The following is a 25,247-nucleotide window of genomic DNA, read 5'->3' as shown; positions in this document are numbered from 1 at the left end:
AGGAAATGAAAATCTCAAAATCAGACAGGCTCTTGGAATGTAAAATGAAGCCGTGAACATTTAAGTTAAATACATCTCTTAAATGTTTCTGGTCTCATTTTCAGACTCTCTCCTCTACTCAACCCCTTCTCGAGACTCCAGGCATTCTCCCTCAGTGATCTTATATACTCCTATAGCTTCAAGCATCATCTCCGCATTGAGATGACTCCCGAACAGGTCTCCAGACCCGTGCTCAAAACTAAAATTTCCCGTTCTGGCTCACATAAGCATTTCATACCAGCATCTAAAACACATTATCTTCCCCATACATGTGAAACATAAAGAAATACATTTCTTTATTTGCAAGAAACTTTAAAATATTAGCAAGGAAAATTTAACAGAACCTGCTAAGGGACCAAATATAGAAAGATAGGGAGAAGAATCAAAGATAAAACTAAGATGTCAAATCTTCAAGATCAAGAGAATGATGGTACCAATAACCAAATTAAGGAAATCACAAGGAATAGATTATTGTGGAAGGGATCTGTCTTAGGATTTCCTAAGGAACAGTAGCACGTCAGATGAGCTGTGTTGAAGGAACAGTAAAATGTCACATGAGCTGTGTCGAGGGCACTTGACATGTATTATCAGAGCAAAGAGGGGACAGTCTGCTGGAGACCTACTAGGATCCAAATCCACGTGTCCCGTACTTACTGGCATTGTGACACTGAGTAAGCCAAAAACCATTTCTAACTCTTGTGTCATGTGGCACTGTTAAATCACACCTGATACGTTACTTTTGGCACTATCAGTTACAAAGAAAGAAAATTCAAAATTTTTAAAAATTCAGTTTGGGTGTTCTGTGCAATTAAATTTTGAGGATTGCTTCATATGTGTTATTTAGATGCAAACCCAAAACCACACACACAACCCCCACATACGCTAACTTTTAATGTTTCACTTTTCCTTCAGGGATGAAGAATTTTCTGTGAGTTCAGTCTTGGCTTCTGATGTTATTCATGCAAGTCGAAAAGATATACCCTGTATATTTAGAGTAAGTCTGTGTGTTATAATTTGATCACTGAATTATTTGCTTTTAAAAACTAAATGTTTTACCTCTCTCTATAGATCACAAACTTACTTGGAATATAACCAAATCTTACAGACAATTTGTGCAAAGTGAACACTGAATTAGTAGAAGACCAATAGAAGGCTTGAATATATGGCTTCTAAAATAGGTTTCATCTTGGATAATATTTTTGAATCACAGTCAATTTTCAGATAAGTAGTACAAAAAAAAAAAAAGAAGAAGAATTGAATAAGTGTGAGATTTCTCAATTTTTTAAAAAAATAAAAGTTTCTTTAAGATCTTGTTTACAAGTTAGAATGTTTCAGTTCTATTGCTCTGAATAACCACTCCAAAACTTACCGGCTTATTTATTTTTCACCATTCTGTGGGTCAGTTCTGGTGTCAACTGGAGAGTCACTCATATGGCTGCATTCAGCTCATTTGGGGCTGAAATAGCCAAAACAGCCTTACTTTCACATCTGAGGCCTTGGTTCTGGCTGTTAACCCTGGTACTTGGCTGGTCTCTGGGCCACCTCAGTTCTCTTTGCAGACTCTCTCCATGTGGGCTCTAATCATTCACTAGTCTGGCTGAGTTCTCCGTGACTGGCTTCCAAGAGAGGAGAAGAAAAGCTGCCAGGCCTTTTAAGGACTAGGCTCAAAACAGGCACAATAACCCTTCTATATTCTGTTGGCCAAAGTAAGTCATGAGGTCATCCCAGACATAAAAGAAGGGGAAATAGACTGCATTTTTAGATAAGAAGAGTGAAATTTTGTAGGAAAAATTGTTGGTAGACATCTTTGGAGGCTGTCTAACACAGTGCAGTCTCAAACTGATGAGTTAAGTAAGATAATGGAGGTTTAAAAAAAAGGACTATTCTCTTGATGGTATGCCTGTATACTTAGTACAAGTATGTATCTTGTATCTAAGACCATACTTAGTCTCTCAGTTCCCAGACCAAAAACTGTTCTCTTTCCAGCTACCAAGGGAACCTACACAGGTGCACTTATCTTACCTGATTCTAATTGTGGGATTTTATTGTCTCTGTTGCTTAAATTACTTTTAATAAAGGATCCATATATACATAAAGTAAGTATTCTGATTATAGGGTCATTGTAAAGTGATAAACCTTCATTTAAATATTAGTTCAAATGGTCTTCTCTAAGTTATTGTTATGAAGTAACAGAATCTAAGTATTTCTGAGCATTTTTTACTTTTTTAAAATGGGTTGAAAATCAGTATTGTGTAGTACTTATGAGCCTGGACACAGGATTCCAGTCTAGTTGTGTGCCCTTGGAGAAATTAATTTCTCTGCATTAATACCTATCTTGTAAAGATTTTGACGGACTTCCCAGGTGGCACAGTGGTAAAAAATTCACCTGCCAATTCAGGAGATGTGGGTTCAATCCCTGAGTCGGGAAGATCCGGTGGAGTAGGAAATGGCCACCCACTCCAGTATTCTTGCCTGGAGAAAGATGTTGATAGAGTTAAATGAGTTAATACTTATAAAGCGCTTTGATCAGTGCCTAGTGCTCAGTTATTACTCAATAAATGTCAGTGGCTGTTGTTAAATGACTATGTGTAATGAGTTTTTTGTGATGTATTCTGGCACTCTGTAGCAAAGAAAATACAAATGACACTGCTGCTAAGCTGCTTCAGTCGTGTCCGACTCTGTGCGACCCCATAGACAGCAGCCCACCAGGCTCCCCCGTCCCTGGGATTCTCCAGGCAAGAACACTGGAGTGGGTTGCCATTTCCTTCTCCAATGCATGAAAGTGAAAAGTGAAAGTGAAGTCGCTCAGTTGTGTCCGACTCTTAGCAACCCCATGGACTGGAGCCTACCAGGCTCCTCCGTCCATGGGATTTTCCAGGCAAGAGTACTGGAGTAGGGTGCCATTGCCTTCTCCAAATGACACTAACGTTATGAATAAGTAAACTCTATTAAAGGTATCACTTAATGAGTGCTCATTTGCTGGCTAATGCAAAGCAAACTAGCATAAGCATAAAACTGGCTTAAAAGATGCCTGGCTTAAAAGATGTCAAGATGTTTCTAATATCATGAATTTTGATTAAATTGTTCTAGGTCACAGCTTCCCAGCTCTCAGCATCTAGTAACAAATGTTCCATCCTGATGCTAGCTGATAGTGAAAATGAGAAGAGTAAGTGGGTGGGAGTACTGAGTGAATTGCACAAGATTTTGAAGAAAAACAAATTCAGAGACCGCTCAGTCTATGTTCCCAAAGAGGCTTATGACAGCACTCTGCCCCTCATTAAAACAACCCAGGCAGCTGCAATCATAGGTATGGATTTATAACATTTATCTTGTTATAATTGTTTATATACCTTGTCAGCAGGGATTGGCTTTCATTAGGAATCCCTGATGTCTGACATAGTATGTGTTATATCACAGATGCTCAGTAAATGTTTATTGCCTGAATGAGACCATATTAAAGCTTTATTTCTCAGTAAACAAGAATGAATAAACTTTTCTAATGTATTTTCCTCTGAAAAAGCAACAGTGCTAAAGATGAACCTATTACCAAATCTATTTTATCCTTGCGTGACTTCGAAAAAGTTGCTTCTTAATGCATAAGCTGTTTTATAAAGCATAAGTTTCCTAGGTAAAATACAGGTACTGATTACTTTGCAAAGGTTATTGCAAAGTTTAAGTAAGATGGAATTTGTAACAGACTGCCCATATATAAAATACCCTCAAAAATGGCAGCTTCTGTGTCTGGAAGTTTACATTTTTGCCATCTTCTTGTGTAACAAAAGCCAACTCTTGTTACTTTGTAGTAAATAATGAAAAGTTTGATGAGTAAAGTTCAAATGCCTTTCACAATGTTTCCGTCTCCAAATGAGAAATGGAACTGGATCCAGGGTGCTGACAAACTAGAGTTTTTTTTCACATTTTATTGAATAAACATTTCTTTATTTTTGTAAGCATTGATAGAAATTATTTTCTAGTGATTGTTCTATTAAAAAAGACATGAGATAATATTTACTACAGTAATCTGAAAGGAAATTTAATAGTATAAGTTATTGCTATATTTTAATTATTTTTATTTCAGTTTTTTGGTACCATATTTCTTTATCTGTTTTATACTGTGAGTTTTATATAAGTTTTAACCTAATAAAAATATTTCATATTTGTGTCTTGTATAGATCATGAAAGAATAGCTTTGGGGAATGAAGAAGGGTTATTTGTTGTGCATGTCACCAAAGATGGTAAGAGGAAATATTGTGGAGAAAATATTATTGATACAAAATTCTAAACTCTAGATTTTAAACTCTAAAAAGAACAGTCTTTGCTCTTATTTATTCTGTAATTGAAATTTTCCAGACTTAATTTGATACATTTATAAGTCAAAAGATAATTTTTTAAATTTCTATAATCCTCTTGAGTTCTAAAATTTCCATGTATATTTTCTTTCCTGTGTCATTTTGTTTAACAGTTCTGCTGTATAAATTCAGACCACATTTCTAAAGATAGTACATGAAAGAAAAACACAACTTGATTTTTCCATTGTTCTAATGTACTAGAAGCAGTAACAGTCATTAAAATATGTTTGTTGTTGGGTTCTTTTATTCCACAAGTTAATACAACAGATTTTTTTTTAGAGAGAAATTAAATACTAGGTGAAATAAAAAAGGAACCCATTTAGTTTAGCATTCTTGAATGCCTCTAAATTATGTCTTTATATCCAGTTCAGTTCAGTTTAGTTCATTTCAGTTGCTCAGTCGTGTCCAGTTCTTTGCGACCCCACGAACTGCAGCACACCAGGCTTCCCTGTCCATCACCAACTCCCGGAGCTTGCTCAAACTCATGTCCATTGAGTTGGTGATGCCATCCAACCATCTTGTCCTCTGTCGTCCTCTTCTCCTCCTGCCTTCAATCTTTCCCAGCATCAAGGGCTTTTCCAATGAGTCAGTTCTTCGCATCAGGTGGTCAGACTATTGGAGCTTCAGCATCAGTCCTTCCAGTGAACATTCAGGACTGATTTCCTCTAGGATTGACTGATTTGATCTTTATATCAAGTAAGACCATGGGAAAACAATGTATTTAAACTTCATTAATTTGTTACCCAAAGAAATACCTTTAATGAAATGTGAGTCAGTTTTTAAAAATAGTAACCCCATGGTAAAACTTCACTAGAATTTGGTGAGAGTGAAAAGGTTTTTCTTAAAGATCTGTCATGTTTTATCACATAGGAACTCTTTGCCATGGCTGCCAGAAATCTCAGTGCTAAATTTAATACCTTACTGTAGGTAGGTTAAATTATCTTACAGTGAGTGTGATTATCTTCCTCTTTCTCCATATGGTTTCTGATATCTTAGTTTTTCTGTGTGTATCTCTATCTTTATTATAAGTTAACATATTCCTTTGAGTATAATTGGGATATGATTAATAAACAAAACATTATTTTGCAGTTGATTCATTATTCTTTATTTGCACAGAAATTATTAGAGTTGGTGACAATAAGAAGATTCATCAGATAGAACTCATTCCAAATGATCAACTTGTTGCCGTGATCTCAGGACGAAATCGACACGTCCGACTTTTTCCTATGTCAGCTCTGGACGGGCGAGAGACTGATTTTTATAAGCTGGCAGAAACTAAAGGCTGTCAAACAATAACTTCTGGAAAAGTGCGTCATGGAGCTCTTACATGCTTGTGTGTGGCTATGAAAAGGCAGGTCCTCTGTTATGAACTATTTCAGAGCAAGACGCGTCACAGAAAATTTAAGGAAATTCAAGTCCCATACAACGTCCAGTGGATGGCAATCTTCAGTGAGCAACTCTGTGTGGGATTCCAGTCTGGATTTCTAAGATATCCCCTGAATGGAGAAGGAAGTCCATACAGTATGCTCCATTCAAATGACAATACACTCTCATTTATTGCACATCAACCAATGGATGCCATCTGTGCGGTTGAAATCTCCAGTAAAGAATACCTGCTGTGTTTTAACAGCATTGGAATATACACTGACTGCCAGGGCCGAAGATCTAGACAACAGGAACTGATGTGGCCAGCGAATCCTTCCTCTTGTTGTAAGAGTTTTACTTTTGGCTGCCTTACTTTGCTGTCTCTTTGCTTTTCCTTCTACTTCATCTCCTATGTGTATTTATAATTATTAACAGCATTTTTTATAAGTCATCTTTGAGGTTTTTCCTAGGCATTAATTGTCTTGGTACAGAAAATAACCATACCTAGTTAACCTCATTAAGGTATGGTTAAGTCAGCCCACTCCGGTGTTCTTGCCTGGAGAATCCCATGGACAGAGAGGCCTGGTGGGCTGCAGTCCATGGGGTCCCACAGAGTCGGACACAACTGAAGCGACTTAGTAGTAGTAGTAGTAAGTTAACCATACCTAGTTAAACCATACCTAGGCCAGTGGGGTCAACATTAACAGGAACATAATTAAAGCTAATCGTTTTATGGAATATTTTACTTAGATAGATTTTTAAAAACACATGTGCTTTTATTTCAAGGAAGGCAATGTCAACCCACTCCAGTACTCTTGCCTGGAAAATCCCACGGATGGAGGAGCCTGGTGGGCTGCAGTCCATGGGGTCGCTAAGAGTCAGACACAACTGAGCAACTTCCCTTTCACTTTTCACTTTCATGCACTGGAGAAGGAAATGGCAACCCACTCCAGTGTTCTTGCCTGGAGAACCCCAGGGACGAGGGAGCCTGGTGGGCTGCCGTCTATGGGGTCACACAGAGTCAGACATGACTGAAGCGACTTAGCAGCAGCATGCTTTTATTTTGGAATAACCCTAAGGAGTTATGTTCATGGTCCCCCCCAGATACAGTGCTTGTGAAGATTAACAGCTCATAAATCTCATAAAACTTCTGTGTTATTTCACTGAAAGAGATATAAGAGTGAGCAAAATAGACAGTCTCACCCTCACAGAGCACAGAATGCAGTAGAAGGGATTCCTGACAGAACAAGTTACAGTAAGGTCTAAGTGCTCTGGTAGCCAAAGTACAAGTTCTGTAGAGGCACACGGGAGGAGCATCTCATCCAGCCGGTTTTGTTTTTAGTGGAAGATACTTGGAGCATGTTTAAATGCTGAAGGGAACTAGCCGCTAGGGAGCCAGGAAAAGGTTGACCTTGTGCTAAATATAAGAAACAGAGTAAGAAGGCCAAAGAGGCTGGAAGTCAGAACACAGGAAGAAGGATATGGAGCAGGATGGGAATTCTGTTCCACTGCAACAAGATAGGAGGAATGGTGGGTATGAGGACAGTCAAGCTTAAAAGTTCAGTATAAGAAAATGTAGAAGAGCCACATATGTTACGACAGAGAAATTGGGAAATCTAGATAAAAAGAAAAATACTTGTAATCCTACCTAGCCAGGCTTAACTATTCTTAACGTTTTGTTTCTTTTGAAATTTACACTCTTGTCTATGGCATCATGTTTAGAATGAATCCTGGTCAGAAAATAATTGAGAGTGTTGTGTGAATTGGAATTAGAATAAGAATTGGAACATCTGGCTTTTATGAATAGCTCTGCCAAAAATTTGTGACCTTAGCCTGGGTAATCATTTAACCTTTGTTTGTGTCACCATTTATTGATGTTCAGTTCATCCATAAGTATATGTTGAGCATTTTTTGTGCCAGATGCTTTACCAAGCATTCATAAATGTGAACTTAATTCCTAAGATTTCTCTGCTCTGTAGCTTTGTTTCACTGTCAAGAGCTTAACTACTTTAGGAATCAGTTATTTTAAATGTAATGAAATCCCTTTATAGAACTAGTATTGGGCAAGGGAATATTATACCCCTGGTGTTAACAGACTCCTTCTGTATTATAATGGCCATAAAACCTCTTCATTTATGATTGATGGGGTTTTTACTTCAAAAATGTTTTGATGTGGCTTATCTGTATTGATACTGGAATTTGGTGGGTTTCCACTCTACAGTTCCTTAGCATAGATCTTTCAGAATGTTTTGGAGTTAACAGTTAACAGGTAATCAGCCTTCTGTTCTCTCCTTCCTGTCTCTCAGGTTACAATGCACCGTATCTCTCAGTGTACAGTGAAAATGCAGTTGACATCTTTGATGTGAACTCCATGGAATGGATTCAGACTCTCCCACTCAAAAAGGTAATTTAACATTAAAATACAGCCTGGACCTCCTTGCAGCCCAATGGTTAAGACTACACACTTCCACTGCAGCGGGCGTGGGTTCAGTCCCTGGTCAGGGAACTAAGATCCCGCGTGCCATGTGGTGTGGCCAGGAAAAAAGAAACATATGGGCTAAGTGAACAAATGAGTGTAAGTGAAACACTATATGACTATTCAGCTGTTTTTCACTAATTTAGCATTTTCTGTCATATGTAATAATGTAAGTGGGAATTTGGGACTTTGCTAAGAGAAAAAAGAAAATTCAAGCTGGTTAATTTTATAGGTAGCTCAGCACCATACTATTTTTATTGCATTTAGTTTCACTATATAAAGTATGATTATTATCATAATGAAAAACTATAATACATTCTGTAACTTAAAATGCCAGTGTTACCTTTCACTTTAAGGAACTCTGAAGGAGCATTTCATTTGTAATTTTACTGTTTTTCACATAATGGTATGCAGTTTTAATCCTGTGAGGACAAACTTCATGGGCTAGAAAAGTGATTAAAATTAGAACCAAAGTTCTGTTAATAAAGGTTTCACATATTCCTAATAAACTATAATATTTTCCTTTAACATTCCCCCATGATAACATAAATTTTTACCACTAGAGAATGTCTGTTTTGCAAAAAGTGAAGAAGGATAGCTTGATATATGTAGCATGTGTCATTAGTTGAGGGACAGGGTTTAGAGGGATAGGTAAAAGTAAGTACCCAAGATCTTATTTCAAAATCTGCCCCAATTTTAAACCTTAACAGTGGAAAAAGCTCTTGTTTACTGCCACATTTTATAAAACAACTAAATATGGTCCTTGATTTTATAAATTCGGACTGGTTACAATGAATTTTCCCTTTTATTTTTACGATGTGAATTTTGAAATATGTATAAAGGAAGCATAATAATAAACTGACCTCTTATGAACTAACTTAAAAGCCAGAATATTACCAAAATATCACTGAATCTACCTGTGTATTTTTTATCCTGAACATTGTGTTCATCATTCCCTTGCTTTTCTTAAAATACAGAATTTTTGTATATTTAAATATTCCTAGGCAGTGTATTGTTCGTTTCGCTTGTGTTTGAGGTAATAATAAAATGTTGTATATCATCTTTTGCCTTGCTTTCTTCATGTACTTACTGTGTGTCTAAGATTCATCCATGTTACATTGTACTGTATTTTTCTTCATTGCTTTTCACTGCTATAAAATAGTCTCTTGGGTGAATAGATCACTATATATTCTTCTGATTAGCAGACATATGAGTTATTTCCCCGCTTTTTGCTATTGTGAACATTGCAGCATATGTCTTCAGGTGTGTATGTGCAGGAGTTTCTTATAAGTCATATGCTGAGGAACGAAAATGATGGGACACAGAGAATGCAAGTGTTCAGCTTTACAAGACAGTGACAGTTTTTTCCAAAGTAACTGTACCAGTTGACACTCCTACCATCTGTATATGACTTCGTAATGACCCATGCCATTGTCAGTATTCAGTTTTGTAACCAGTTTATTTGTGGTTATCAAGGGCTACCTCATGGGGTGTCGATTTGTATGTCCTCTGTTAGCTATGCTGTTGATAATCTTTCATGTTTCTTCATCGTTCATATTTCCTCTTCTGTGAAATGCCTGGTCATGTTTTTTATCCCTATTTCTGTTTAGTTGATCATTTTTTTAATTGATTTATTGAAGTTATTCATATACTGTAGATACTGGGTTAGTGATAGGTGTGGTGAATCTTTTTCCTGTTTGTGACCTATCAAATAATTTTCATGGTGTATTTTGGGAACATTTATTATTATTGCTGAAAATTCATTGTGGTAAATTTTAATGTAGTTAAATATATCATTCTCATTGTTCATGGTTTTTTTTTCCTTAAGAAACTGTTTCCTACCTCCATGTCTTAAAGATAAGATCTTTATTTCCTTTCAAAAGTTTCGCCTTCTACCTTTATATGTAATCCATTTGGAATTGATTTTTTGTGTAATGTGTGAAGTAGGGATTCAGTTTCATTTGTTCCATGTAGATACCCATTGCTCCATCACCATTTATTGACAGACCTTCCTTTCCTCATACAGTTTTATCTCTGTCCTGTGTGTACATTTAGTTCAAATAAGATTCCTAAAGTATCTGTATTAATATCTTAGTATCATCATCTGCTTGCTAGTGGCTTTAAAAGTTAAATTTAGGGTTTAAATATATTTCACTTTTTTTTTGCCAAGAATACTCTTTCTTTAAAATTTTATCATTATGAATTAGATAATTTTATACCTTTCTAGTTAGAATTAATTTTAATTTTTTGTAGATTTTCTGAGAAGGCTATATTTTGAAGAGGAAAGATAAAAGTCTTAAGAATGTGTGCTTTACAAGTATGTCAAAGTTTTATGATTTAAATTTTGAACCTTGTTAAAATATTAATTTTATTTTTTATTATTTTAGGTTCGCCCCTTAAACAGTGAAGGATCATTAAATCTTTTAGGCTTGGAGACGATTAGATTGATATATTTCAAAAATAAAATGGCAGGTAAGAAAATACACATTAATAGGAGAGCTTCATAGAAACATTCTCGCTAAGCTGACTGCCAAAGACAGAGCCACTTAACTGACTGCAGAGCCACTTAAATTCAGGTGTACCTTGCTCTAGGATCTGTGCAGTTGACCACTGTCATACTCTCAGTATATTGGGATAAACTACTTGACAAAAAGTCATTCTGTTCAGGCTCACATAACTGTATAAGCAAAATATTTGTTTCTGACCTACCTTGTTAATTTTCTATGGATTACTGAGGTTAATAGAAAAAGTATAACTGAATGTCTCTTCTGTACTCTTAATACTGTAGAACCTAACCAAAATTGGTAGCACTAAAATTGTGAAAACTCACCCAGAGTACTGATTCGGGACTACAGCTGTACTATTGGAGTACAGCTTCTGCCAGTGCGTAGCGCTTAAAACTTTTGAAGTGCTGACAACAATGTGGACAGCAGAAGAAGCAGGGACAAGAAGAAGTGACTGGAGGGCCCAGAGTCAGGAAGAGGGGACAGGCTCCTGAGCGCCCTGGACAGGGCGAGGGCCGTGTCCAAAGTAGCGGAGCGAGTCCTAGCCAGGGAGACTGCACACATCGCATTCAATAGCAAGTTGTGAACAATTAAAATCTTATTTTTAACAGAGATTATTATAATTCTACCTTCTATATAGTATTCTCATGTCTTAGCAACAGATTTCTCCGTAACAGAGGTATCATAAATTTATGATCTTTTGTGGTAGATCTAGTTAATGCAGATGTAATTAGTGGTACATTATGTACTGAAAAATAATAATTAAAATTGACTTAAATATAAGAAAAACATTGCTATTAAGAAAACACATTAAAATGTTTATACTTAGCTATTATCTCTGGGTAGTTGGGATTAATTATATTCTTTATGCCTTTCTTTTTTTCCCCCATACTCTTCCAATAAATTTGTATCGTCTAACAACAACAAAAAAAAACCATCAAAAGTTTGTTGTTTCTGTTTTGCTTGTTTGTTTTTAGTACTAACATACACACAAATGCTTAGCTTCAGATTTGGTGCTCTGGTACATCTTCTTGGCACTGAAGGCTTCTTGGTATACAGACAGGAGACTGCAGGAGAAGTCCTATGCTAAGAGGATATTCAGTTAGACTTGAGAAAGGACATTCGGGTATTAGAAATGAGTCCTGCTCAGTGATGGATTCACCATGAACCTGTGCTTTACGGCCCCTCCCTCCAAGACTCGATACTTAATTTTGTATCTGTTTCTTAGTCGCTCACTCAGTCACGTCCAACTCTTTGCTACCCCATGGACTATAGCCCGCCAGGTTCCTCTGTCCATGGAATTCTCCAGGCAAGAATACTGGAGTGGATTACCGTTTCCTTCTCCAGGGAATCTTCTCAACCCAGGGGTTGAACTTGAGTTCAGCATTGGCAGGCGGGTTCTTTACCACTAGCGCCACCTGGGAAGCCATCTGTTTCTTAGAGGACTCTAAATATTTGTGTAAGATTAAATCTACTCTGTTCTCACTGTGTACTGTAACCATGATAATCTTAAAATGTGTCCATTATCCAGTTTGTGTCTACGGAATAAAACCTTTTCCATTTTGTCTTTTTTTATGCTTTCATCTTTCTACTCTAGGCCAGGAATAAAGGTGGAGTTTGGAGAAGGAAGACTCGACAACATAGTAGTCTTTGTCCTTTGGAAAGGAAAGGAAATCCTATTTCCTGGAGATTCTGTTTCTTTCTTGTCTTCTCCCTATTCTGTCTATTTCTCTTTCATCTCTCAGGAGCTCAGAGTGCTTTTGCAGCCCTCTGGCTGTCCAGAATCTCCCATTGCCACTGTTACTCATCTGCTTTACCTTCATAATTCTCAAATTCTCATCTACTTTTTAAAAATTATCATTTTAACTTTTGGTATTAGGGAAGCAATCTAAGTTATTTATTTTGCTACAAGGAGACTGTTGCTCTTACTGATCATGTTACTTTGGCTTGGTTTACAGGCCCCCTTGGTTTCTTCCCACTTCCTTTTTCTCACTTTAGCTTTCTGGCTATTAAAAACTTCTCTAAAGGTTGGCTTTTCTCTTTTTCCTTATCTTATTTAGAGAATGATACTCCTTGTGTTGTATGGATACAGTTGTCTATTTTACAGTATGTTCACCATATTCCAGCGTCCATGGTTGAGAGTTTTGTTTACTTCCAGGTATTAAAATGGAAAGATATGGGCATTAGATGACTAGGTGTATATGATTGTGTATCCCCCCAAGATCAGGAGAGTAGGAATAGGAATAAGATTCTTACTTTAGTAAAGAAACTAGTATATAAATTAGTATAAAGAAACTAGTGTATAGGAAACACAATTCCTTTCCTTTACTCCACATCTTACAATTTGGAACTTGAGAGAAAATGTTTTAGTATACGTAATGGGCTTCCCTGATGGCTTAGATGGTAAAGAATCTGCCTGCAATGAGAGAAACGTTTAATTGGTATCATTTCTGTGAATAATTCAGAGTTTATGCCTGATTGCTGTGCAGGTTAACAATAAGAACTTTTCAACATCTTAAGCCATTGAAACAAATACTTGGAAGGAGGGAGAAGTTGGTATAGAGATATTGAGCATGGGGTAACCAAAGTGACGGGACACCAAGGCAGCTACATTTTTCTTTTTTTCTCCTAGTAAAATTGTACCATTTTATGTTTGTAATCAAATAAAAGTGAAAATATACTTTGTAAGCTATGTTTGATTTCAGCATATATTTGTTTACTTATGTTCTGTTGAAAATTACTTATTTACTATGATTATCAGCACACAACTTTTAAAATCAGAATTGCATATGCTTGTATTGATTGACATTGTACCGTCTTGGGGATTAATGAATAAAATGCATTTTAGCACTTTAAAGAATATCATTGTTCTTTGCTGTCTTTTGTGTTTTTTTTTTTAACAGAAGGGGATGAACTGGTAGTTCCTGAAACATCAGATAATAGTCGGAAGCAAATGGTTAGAAATATTAACAATAAGAGGCGTTACTCTTTCAGAGTTCCGGAAGAGGAAAGAATGCAACAGAGGAGGTAGATGTTTCATTTGTGCTCGTCCAGAGACGCTCTCAGCACCAGAAGGACCATTTGGTGTTAATACTAGATTTGATTGGAAGGAAAATTTGATCTCTGAAAGCCTGTCAGTCATTCTCTGTGATTTTAAAAACTGCAATAATTAATGTATTTCTCAGTGTAATTTTAATAAATACCCTCCAAATTGTGAGTATGTACTAGATTAAAGTACCATATTTTGATTCATTTCTCCTATGTATATATAATAGTTACAAGTTTTAGAATGTGGGCCTTTATAAAAAACATAGAACATATCTATGCAGATTAACTGGTCTCTTCATGAGGAGTAGCCTTGTAATATGTCCAGTTACACACAAAAACATTTCTAATATATTAGCAATTATTTAAAAGGACATCCATAAAATATTCAGAATTATCTGTAGAGTAAGAACTTGTTTCATATTTAAATACTAACTCTGTTTTCCCACCAAAAAGCATAAGATCTTTTAAATTTAAAACAAAATCTTCTAAGTTAAAATTTTATTTAGTATATTCTATTATTTTAATTCTGTCCTTATTAACATGATTTCACAGTTTATTTTTATGAAAAAAATTGAATATACTTTTCTCTAAAATTATCTAGATTGGTCATGGAACAAAAGTATCTAAACAGATGTTTTTTCTTGCAGGGAGATGTTACGAGATCCAGAAATGAGAAATAAGTTAATTTCTAACCCAACTAATTTTAACCACATAGCACATATGGGTCCAGGAGATGGAATACAGATCCTAAAAGACCTGCCCATGGTAAGAGAAATGAAGACTGAATGTGAATATAGATGGGGTTAAGAATAAGGTGCGAGGGAGCAGATATATATATAAATATGAATGTGTGTGTGTATACACATATTTGTGTGTGCTTAAATACATATGAGTTGAAAGGATATATTGGTGTAATGAGGAAATGTTTATCTCAGAATATCACGATATATGTAAGATGCATGATGACATAACTGATGGAAAAATGTTAAATTTAGCTACATATCAAATAACAAGCATACCAATTCTTATTTAGTTGCATCTCCTATAAACTTCTCCCATATCTAGATTTACCATTTTGGAGAAATAAACCAGATGTGGAGAGGCTCTATACCAAGATTCAGAACTTTGTTACCAAATCACTAAAATTTCACTAAGTTATAGAAATTCAACACAGATATTTGGCCCACCTCCCATTGAAACCATACTAGCTTGTTCATTAATGATCACTTCTCATCTGATTATGAAATTAAACCTTTTTCATTTGCCTAATTACAAACATGTTACCTAGTCAGTCTTATATAAAAAAAAATACAAATTGGAAATTTTCTTTTTTTTTTTAACAACATGAAGATTGGATTCTTAGACCTAATATATTGAGATTAAGAATATTAATCTTAATCTGGAATTAGCTAATTAGCCAGGCTCTGTTTATACTTAACATTTCAGTATGATGGTACTCTCCAACTATGTGTGTTAGTCACTCCGTCGTGTCCGACTCTTTGTGACCCCATGGACTGTAGCCCATCCATGGAATTCTTCAGGCAAGAATACTGGAGTAGGTTGCCATTTCCTTTTGAAACTTTAACGTGACTCTTTTGATCAGTGGTGACAGCATCTAGATTTTGCACAGAATTTTAGGCATAATTTATATACTGTGGCAGTCTGGGAGATGATTTGTGAATCTTAACCCAAAGCTCTTTCCAAGAAAGTCTGTGTTAAATACCCACATTACTAACTCTACTGTGATAGAAGATAAAAACATCTATCACTGACAGAAAAAATAACAGGTAACACAATTTGTACAATGGAGTTTTTTTATTAAACTCTTAAGGGTAGTCTTGCATCCATTTCATGGAAGGAACCAAAAAAAAACTGCATTAATTTGAATCTGAGTTCCACATTATAAATATCTCAATTAACCAGTTGGTTCTGTTTATGAATGAATATGACATTCCTGCTGTCATTTTTTTTTTTACCAATTTTACCAATTATCATCAAGACATTATGTGATTATAGTACTATTCCTTCTTTTCAAATCATTCACAATAGTCATTTATCCTTTTGAAATGGGGATTTTTATTAGCTGTGCTGGGTAAATATAAAGTATGCAAAAAGATTACAGCCGATCTTGATATAGTAATTAAAACAAAGTAAGAAATTTAAGGCTGAACATAAATATTAAGTCAAAAATTTTGAGCATAAATAAAGGCCGCATTTAAATATTAAACTGTTTTACTAATCTATCATATTTAATACACTGTTTTTTTTCAGTTTTTGCCTGGGAATCAGATTTCAGAATTTTCTCTATTCCTTTCCCATTCTGAACATTTGTTTAAGTCCTTAGTCTGAAATCCCTCAGTCTGGGTTTCCTTTTCTCTCAGAAGTAAACGTAACGGAACCATACAGTTCAAAGCTTCTGTCATTTTTTTTACGGAAGCTACAGTGTTACATACAAAGTACCTTAGGAGAGACAAATTTTTAATTATGATAAACAGTTGAAATGTGAATATATATATAGCTTATATTTGATAGAACAAGTGTTATATACTGTCTTAATGTAACTTTTTGAAATTTAAATAACAAATAGTTTTTAACACTTGCTACATAGTTAGCATTTTGGAGGGATGTATGCATTCATGCTAAGTCACTCCAGTCATGTTTGACTCTTTGCAATCCTGTGGATTGTAGCCCGCCAGGAGGAATGCAAATTTCAAATTTATCCATATGTTGCAAAACAACACATCAACAAACACAAAATTATTTCAGTAGTGAACAAAGTTTTAAGGGGTATTATCCTTTCAAAATTAAGCTTTCTTTCACACATGCTTCATATTTGTGCACAAAAAGGAATATAGTTTTCCTCTCATTATATTCCAACAACATAGCAAAAAATTATGAAAAAATTTTCTATAAATTCCATTATAGGTGAAATAGTTTCAGGATTTAATAAAATGAATGACCATGTGAAATGCTTGACCAGGTGAAAAATTAGTTTGCTAATGTTTCAGAATTCTTTCAGACCTTCATACACAATAAGATTTGGTCTTTCTACACCCTGAATATGTACACAGAAGCAAAATGTCAAATTTCAAACATAGTAATAATTTTTGTATCTCAGTATCCCTCCTTTTCCTCCCTTTACCCTCTGACCACTTAAAGTAAAGGAAATCTCTTTTTTTGTTGTTGCTGTTCAAAATAAGATCCAGTCTTAATTACTGTGCAAAATAAGTTCAGATAGCATTTCCCAAAGGTTCATCCCTGGTCTCATTCCATGGCACATGGCCTTCTCTGCTGGCTACTTATTCCCATTAGACCTCTTGATTTTCAGTATTTGTATCACTGATCTTGTTAACCACTGACTGCCTCGCTGGTTCTTTTGTCATTAACAACAGTGATTTTTTGCCCTAACAGTGCAATTCAGTTTTTAATGTTCATTTCATGTTTTCTTATCATATAAACACTTTTGAATTTCCAGGACAAGAAGTTGGTGTAAATTTTTGAAACCTGTTCACCTGTACATGGAGTATTTATTGTAGCAAAAATGTTATGCATCTGAACTCCTGTTTTTCACAGTCTCACTTTATTTTCATCTGACTTTCTTCCTTTTACCAGCTAAGAACATAAAAGCTATGACTTTTCATAAGCATCCATTTAATCACCTAACAAATATCTTTTGATATACTGTCTTACCAGAACTGTGCTTATCTTGGAGTAAACATTGGTAAACAACACAATAATATGCATGTCTGAAAAGAAAACAATATGCATGTCTGTATCTGTGTGTGTATATATATATATGTATACATGTATTGAAAAGCTTGTGATATTTTAATCTCAGATTTTAGTATGTTCCTTCCACTGCAGTTTTCTATATTTAATGAACTATTTCAAAAAAAGAAAAAGATGAATTAAATTTATCTAATGTTAACATATATAAGAAGCACTTTCAAATACCAAAGCTAGGATGTCATTTGTGCAAAGAGCGTGTACCCCAGACATTTTTATGTTTAACTTATTCAAATCAGTATTGCCTTCCTGTGAAATGCTTATAAGCTTAGAAAGTGTATTGAATGTCTTTGGAAGATTATTCTGTTTCCTTTGTACCAAAATGATACTGAAACAGGTTGTTTGCCTCACAAGTGTGGAAAAGATAGTAAGGGTAGGGAGTCATTTTTTATTTTCTGTCCTATATCAGTGTGAATCTTTCATGTGTGGCTTAGGGAACCAAGAGAATATAAGCAATTAATATAAAATAGTATGTGTGTCTTACAAGTACATACTGTAGTAGTTTCTGGGATCCTTTTTGTCATCTACCTTTTTTCATAAGTGGATACTGGTCATAAAGAATAGATTTGTCTCAAGCTGAATTAAAGGGTAATATTTTACCTCTAAAAGATTTCATTTTTTTTTTTTAGCACATAAAACTTCTCCTAGTCTTTCACCTGCTCCTAAAATTGTTAATAAATAAAATTTCTAGCTCAATGACCTTTTAGACTTTTAAGAAGTAATTTTACATGGGCATAGTTATATGCCCATGAATAGTTTTTCCTTTTGGAAAAGAACTTAGTAAGTATTGATTTAACACACATCTCTAAATTTAAAATAATATCTTATATAGGAGGCTTTCTTTTAAGCTTCCCTAATTTATCAGATTTTTTTTTTTTAACAAAGCAACCTCATCTCAACTCATGAGAATATCAGTCAGCATCTCTCTGGGAAGTCATTCAATCTCTGTCTTTAATGAGGTGATCTTAGGATGTTTTCTTGAAACATAATTCTTAAGAACTGAACTTTGAAAATTCCCATAAGAGAAGTTGACTGGGTGCTAAGTGATATCTCCATATATCCACAAATTATATTACATGAAAAACTAGAGTCCTTGTTTTCAAAAACTTTGTTCTATGTCTTTAGTGTTAAATTATTTCATTTTTTTTTAATGACACTTGAACATTGAAGAAAAGGTTGTTCTCTTGTTAAAAAACAAACATGTTCTCCAGGTGTCTGAGTGGAGATAAGCTTGGGCTACTTATAGGTAAACTAATAATTAGTACATTCCATTCACTCAGTTACTCACTCAGTCATGTCCAACTCTTTGCGACCCCGTGGACTGTAGCCCACCAGGCTCCTCCATCCATGAGATTTTCCAAGCAAGCATACTGGAGTGGGTTGCCATTTCCTTCTCCAGGGGACCTTCCCGATCCAGGAATCGAACCCAGGTCTCCTGCATTGTAGGCAGGAGCCACCAAGCATACAGTACATTCTAGAGTTACTCATTATAGGAAGATAAGATCAGTAAAAGCAAACACATGTCAAGTCTATAAATACAGGAAATGGTTTCAGTTTCTCAAGGAACACTTTCATAACGCTTCTGGTGAGAGGCTGGTTGTATTAATAGGTTCACTTGTTCTTTAATTATTTCTTGCTTTTTCTATCCTTAATGTTTTTGTTTAGATTTTTTGCCATGTTTTGATTATATCACAATCAAAGGAGAACACTGAACTAAATTTCAAAAATCTACTTGTATTTCTGAAAGTCCAGTTTCTACTCTTCTTGATGACAGCAATAAAAGAGAATAATCTTACAAGGCAAATGACTTTTTGCAAATCAACTCTTCAAGTATCTGGCAAGAAGATTACAAAATTTGACTTTCTAAGGCCTAAAAGTATTTCATGATGGATTCAGTTATTGATGCGAGATGCTTCATGGTTTTCTACATGCATGTTGTCTGAAATGTCACATGTATCTGGTGAATCCATTTTCATTACCTCATTACCTTTTTTCTTTCTGTTGTTTTGATAGCCGGGTTTCCCTTATCCATCCCCTCATCATCACTCCGGTCTGATCTCCTCTCCGATCAACTTTGAGCACATCTATCACATGACTGTTAATTCTGCTGAAAAATTTCTCTCTCCTGATTCCATAAACCCTGAATATTCCCCGTCTCTGCGCTCTGTCCCCGGTACACCAAGCTTTATGACTCTGAGGGTATGAAAGCTGAGTTAGGTGTTAACTTGTACTAACCATGTGCGGATCTCTGCCTGGCTTCAATAAGTAACACTGCCAAGGGGGTACACTCTGTGTGCATTTTCCTTTGGCCTGTTCCTCTGCTGCCAGACTTCTATCCTTCCTCTTCCTCCTCTTCTCTGTTCAAGTTCTACTTTGTTTCTTCTTTTGAGGAAAAAGATAAGGACTAGGGAAGATTTCAGTTTTATTTCTAAAACAGTACTGGAGGTTTTTCTATGTGTAATATAAGATAATCCCATCATGATATATTTCATTACAGATACCATAAGAAATAGCCCCCAAGTAAGTCTTTATTCTGTTAAACAAAAAAACAGGTCCTAGAATTTCTGAATTTTTAATAGCTCGTTAGCTCATTAACCAGTGCAGTTCAGAGAAATTTTTAATATTTAGTGAAGTCTGTAGTAGGCCTGTCTACAGGCCTTTTATCTACAATAAACCCCCTTCCAAAGAGCTCACAATTCTTAAAAATATAAAGTATAGTAGTATCAGTGAATAACAGGAAAAATTGCCAAAAGAAGGTAGTCTTATTAATATTTGAGTTGCTGATGCACCTTTAATGCTAGTCAGGATCCAAAATAAGAGAAGTAAATCAACACAACAAAAAAGCAGAGTATGCTTCATTCTGGGGGACCGCGGCCTGGGTCCTTCCATGCAGCCTTGCATCCTTGTAACTGGCAGCTCCGCAGTGGACAGAGAGCTGGCAGCCATTCAAGCTGAATATCCTTATTTCCATCAAGAAATATGTACTGATTTCAAGGGGGCATTTTCTCAAGTTTGTCTTGCAGATAATATTTGGATTACATCACGCAAACCCATTTCCTGTAACTTAGAAAAAAATAGCATCCATTTTTATCTGTATATTTAGTCATTTTCCAATAAGAAAACTATGTGTAGGGGGAGTTTATTTTTCTATTTTTGTTTGTATTATAAAATTATTCTAAATTGTGTTTTAAATGTCATTGTCACTGACATTATGTTATTTACATATCTTATTTGATGACATAAGATTACTTATGATAAACTAAGCCTTTGTTTGCTTGGTAACAGATTACAGTGAGTGGATTCTAGAGGAGGTTGTTTAACAAATCAGTCAAGAATTTTTGATATAAAAGATGGTGGAAATGTTACTTAAGTTAGTCATCTATAAAGAGAAACACGACTATTAGTGGACATTTTGCCCTAATTTTAAGCATATTTGTGAAAGGACCATCAGATTAAGTTTCATGTTACTTTATATTGAAGTTGAACTTCAGCTGGATGAATGACAAAACTGTTGGATTTGCGTTTTTAAAATGTTTCCAGAGCACACCTTCTGTGTGTCATTCTTTTAGTACCTCAATATTCAGTGTTACTAAACCACTGGTATTTTTATAGGCCTTCATTTTTGCCATTTTTCCTAGAGTAGGTTTGTTTTATAGAAAAGGACAATAACAAGGTACCTTAAGGTTCATAGCAGAAACAATAAAAGTGGAAAGGTTGCAACTGATACCCTGTCTCTCTTGAGCTTTCCTCTGCTGCATCGTAAGCATGTCACTGGCACCTCACAGGGTGGCTCCCGTGAGTGGATGTTGAAATGCTAGCACTGACTGTTTCCATTTTAAATTTTTTATTTTGTTAGAGAAAAAAAAAAAGGTAAAGCATTTGCTTTAAACAAATAACACAATAAGAATTACATGGACTTTGCAACTTTGATATATGAACCAAAATGGCAGTGGTGGTATTTGAAGGCAGCCAGCCTGCCAACTTTCAATGTGTGATTCTTTAAACTGTATGAGTTGGAGTTTTTCAAGACATATATTAGCGCATGTTTTCCTGATTGCTAGCTTGGGCCCTGCATTAATTGTGTTGTCGTAACCTTCTCTCAGGTACCAGCCAGCCCCAACACCCCTTCTGGTCTGAAAAGTTTGGGGCCATGGAGGAGCCGTTCAGAAGGCTGAACCTGCACCCCACCTGTCTAGGTGTCTGTACCTTTCAAAGCATTCCGTAGCTCATTCTCCTACATTGGGCCCCAGAATCATTCAGTATTAGATGGAGAACTTTCCCCGCAGCGTTCCCAAGTTAAATCGCCTCACGCAGGCCGCGATGGTCGCGGACGCCATAGTTAGGACTCGCGCTGCTTTGTCCGTGAGGCGGGGAGGCTGCCTGTGACCAGAATGGGAACGTGCGAGTGGCACCTTGGGTGTCAGAACAGTAGAAGGAGTACTTGAGAAGAACATGCTTTTAAGCGACTCTCTTCTCAACAGGCTGAGTCAGCTTTTGAGTTTTCCTAAGGAAATAAAAATGTCAGACAGTAAAACCTTTGCTTCAGTTATCTGCAGATGTCCATGTAATTCTGCGTTTCATTGTCACTTCTAACCATATAACTTTCACTTACTGTTCTCACAACAACAGAAAATTCTTATTTACTGATAAGTATTTCGGTGAGTATAAGGATAAGCACTTACGTTTGATTGGCCTGAGGTCTATTTCTGTTAAGGCTTTAGCACCTTTGTGGGTGGGAGGTATTATATAATTTGTTTTGTGTTCTGTATCACTATAGACTAAACAACTTTATTTCTTGAGATTAGGGTGAAAAATAGACCTCTCTGTCGAAAATCGGTTTCTCTCTGGATGAAGAATTTTTCTTTCTCTTTTGATCTTAGAACCCTCGGCCTCAGGAAAGTCGGACAGCATTCAGTGGCTCCGTCAGTATTCCGTCTATCACCAAATCCCGCCCTGAACCCGGTCGCTCCATGAGCGCCAGCAGTGGCCTATCAGCAAGTAAGTAGCCTGGGCTGCAGGAGACACATCCAGAGCAAAGCAGCAGCCATGCACTCACGCATCACCAGGTGTCAGTGTCTCCAAGCTGGCTGGGTAACGCCTTAAGTGCAGGTGTTACAGAAGTTGTCATGGGGTCCCTCTAGAGGTCACAGTCCATCTGGGAGCCAGACAGGTAATACTACAAAACGTGATAAGTGCCCAACCTCCCAAATCACCATCTAGAACTTTGGGGAAGAGACCCTGCCTAGGACCACAGTTTTCAGATTGTCCCCTTTGCTGTTCAGTCAAAACAGCCCATCTCAGTTTTTTAAGATTAGGGTTGTTGGAGTGTAATTTTTCTCTGAAAGGAATTTTCCCAAACTTAAAAAGTGTAAATCACAGAGGTGAGGTTCTATAAATGATCACTAGGATGGAGGAAAGGAGCCCAGGAAAAACGTACTAAGCGCTAGGCAGCCCCGTCAGACACCGTCCTTCTGACATTTTATTCTCTGTGTATTGAGAGCTCAGTTCCCACAAGACCCCCATAAGGTAGAATTCATTTTCTTATTTACAAATGAAGAAAACTGAAACTCCGACAAGATAACTTGCTTAAGGTCACACAGGTTAGTAAGCAGAGCAGCAGAACTCTATGGTGGTTTGGGTGTTTTATTCAGAATGACAAAATTTTTAAAACAGTAACTCCACATTATGGCTTTTTGTTAAATTGAGGACTATACTAGGTGTGGAATTGGAAGAGAAATCTTAAAAAAATGATTTATGCCTTCAATTAGGTTATAATCTAAAACAGAGAAGATCAGCAACGAAAAAGTAAAGAGTGCCTATCCAAAGAAACACATCAACAAATGAAAATCAGCACATGTCTAGCGACAGACACCTCTAGAAACAGGATGGAGTGTTGGGAGGGAGCAGATCTCCTAGGGAGTGAGGCTCAGTCAGTGGTTCTCAACCTGAGATGCATTCTAGAATCATCAGAAGGGCTTTTTAAAAGTTAAGTTGGGAACTCTGCTTTTGTTGGTCTGGGACTGTTGGTCAGGGGCCCAGGCACTGGTATTTTTAAAGCTCCATAGTATAATATGCAGTGTACACCCAGCACTGGTAACTTCTGCAGTAAGTAGATTATGGTGACACATTTGAGGGGCTCAGGAAAGAAACTGGAAGGAAGCTGTCAGATCACCAAGGACAGGGCTTCAGCAGGCAGGCTCCTGTGCAGTCTATGAATACATCTGAATGTGGGTGATCATTAAGTACATATCCTTTGACCAGTCCACCTCTTGACATTTCATTGAATCCTGAATGTAACATAACTCAATTTTAGGGATTTGTTAAACCAGCAGGAACTCGAAACCATCAATACCTTGTAGTTGTGCTAAAGCCTCAACACAGCCTCAGTCTTTCTTGAATGGTGATCCTAATATTGAAGCTCAACAGAATTAAAACATGTTTAGGTTAAAAACTAAAAAACAGTAGGGAGTGCTAAGAGTTGAACATATATAGGTGCTAACAGTACCCCAATATTTCCGAGAATTTTCTGGTGATCCCCTTTCCTCCTCTGGGTGGTTGCCAGTCCTCTTTTGATGTGTCCCAACTCTAAAATCAAAGCAGAGGGTGAATTTAAAGAAACACACCTTGTTTTTTATCTGGGGTGTTTTGCCCTGTGGAATGAAAATGCTTCTGTTACGTTCCTTTGTGTCTTTAATGAAAATTCTCTAGAAGCTAAGTGACAGCTCTGCATCATCAGGTGACATGGTCTTCATTTCTCTGAGATCGGTTCTCCTAGACTTCATCGTTCAGCATGTGTGCTTTGAACATCTGCTCCTTCCCCCATTCTTGTCAGGGGCCTCCAGAGGCAAGGACCATCCATTAAAAGAATGGCAGGCACATAATTCCAACCTAATGTCCAGATGCTATGAAAGACGTGATGAGAAGTACTGTAGGAGCCCCAGGGAGCAGGAAAGACTCACTGAGACAGTAGCACGTGGGTGGAGACTTGAGGCATTGATTCTGCGGAATCGCCTAGCAAGCAGGGCAGCCTGGGCACAGCCAGTGAGAGCAGGACCTGGCGGCCTGGCAAGTGCTGCCCACTCATCCAGCAGCCCCGGTGGCTGGGCCACAGGGTGGCCTTCAGTGTAGCCGGACTCACTGTCCATCAGTTTGCTTTAAGCAGGAAGGAGGGCTCCTCACCTCAGCTGTCTGTTTACTGTCTAGAGGGTTGTCCCCTTCTACGTGTATAAAGTTTTACCTGAACCGTCTGCTGTAGGGTCATCTGCACAGAATGGCAGTGCGTTAAAGAGAGAATTCTCTGGAGGCAGCTACAGTGCAAAGCGGCAGCCCATGCCCTCCCCATCGGAGGGCTCGCTGTCTTCGGGAGGCATGGACCAGGGAAGTGACGCCCCAGCACGGGACTATGACGGAGAGGTGAGTGCCTGTGGGGAGCAGCTCCACCTGAGAATGGGGTTCACTGGAGAGGTCCTTGAACCAGACAGGTGAATGTATTTCTTGAAGCCATTCTGCCGCCTGGACCGCAGCAGGGATCAGCCACACGCTCCAGCAGGGGTGGCAGAGCCAGTCACTTGGGTTGCAAGCTGCAGTTACCCTGGAGGTGTTCAGACTTCTAGCTTTCGTATGAAAATAGCCTACATTTCCAAAGACCTGCAGAGAGGACTTGGAGAATTTGTTGTATTC

General features: G+C 36.9%; 1 protein-coding gene across 11 annotated transcripts in view; it reads left to right on the top strand.

The window, feature by feature from the left end:
* The window catches only part of CDC42BPA (CDC42 binding protein kinase alpha), a 297,280-nt gene that overhangs the window by 267,222 nt on the left and 4,811 nt on the right, over positions 1 to 25,247 (top strand). For 6 of the 11 annotated variants that reach the window (XM_061382422.1, XM_061382420.1, XM_061382417.1 and 3 more), the window contains 11 exons: positions 952 to 1,033; positions 3,130 to 3,346; positions 4,212 to 4,274; positions 5,505 to 6,098; positions 8,060 to 8,157; positions 10,617 to 10,701; positions 13,637 to 13,760; positions 14,429 to 14,546; positions 19,581 to 19,766; positions 22,448 to 22,565; positions 24,823 to 24,980. In XM_061382422.1, coding sequence (XP_061238406.1) covers positions 952 to 1,033; positions 3,130 to 3,346; positions 4,212 to 4,274; positions 5,505 to 6,098; positions 8,060 to 8,157; positions 10,617 to 10,701; positions 13,637 to 13,760; positions 14,429 to 14,546; positions 19,581 to 19,766; positions 22,448 to 22,565; positions 24,823 to 24,980 — 1,843 coding nt within the window. Of the gene's footprint in view, positions 1 to 951; positions 1,034 to 3,129; positions 3,347 to 4,211; positions 4,275 to 5,504; positions 6,099 to 8,059; positions 8,158 to 10,616; positions 10,702 to 13,636; positions 13,761 to 14,428; positions 14,547 to 19,580; positions 19,767 to 22,447; positions 22,566 to 24,822; positions 24,981 to 25,247 lie in introns of those variants that run through there. The other 5 variants (XM_061382427.1, XM_061382424.1, XM_061382421.1 and 2 more) reach the window with 2 other exon arrangements.

This window comes from Bos javanicus, chromosome 16 (genome assembly GCF_032452875.1).
Source record: "Bos javanicus breed banteng chromosome 16, ARS-OSU_banteng_1.0, whole genome shotgun sequence".
NCBI classification, from domain to species: Eukaryota; Metazoa; Chordata; class Mammalia; order Artiodactyla; family Bovidae; genus Bos; species Bos javanicus.
This window is presented reverse-complemented; position numbering and strand designations above follow the sequence as displayed.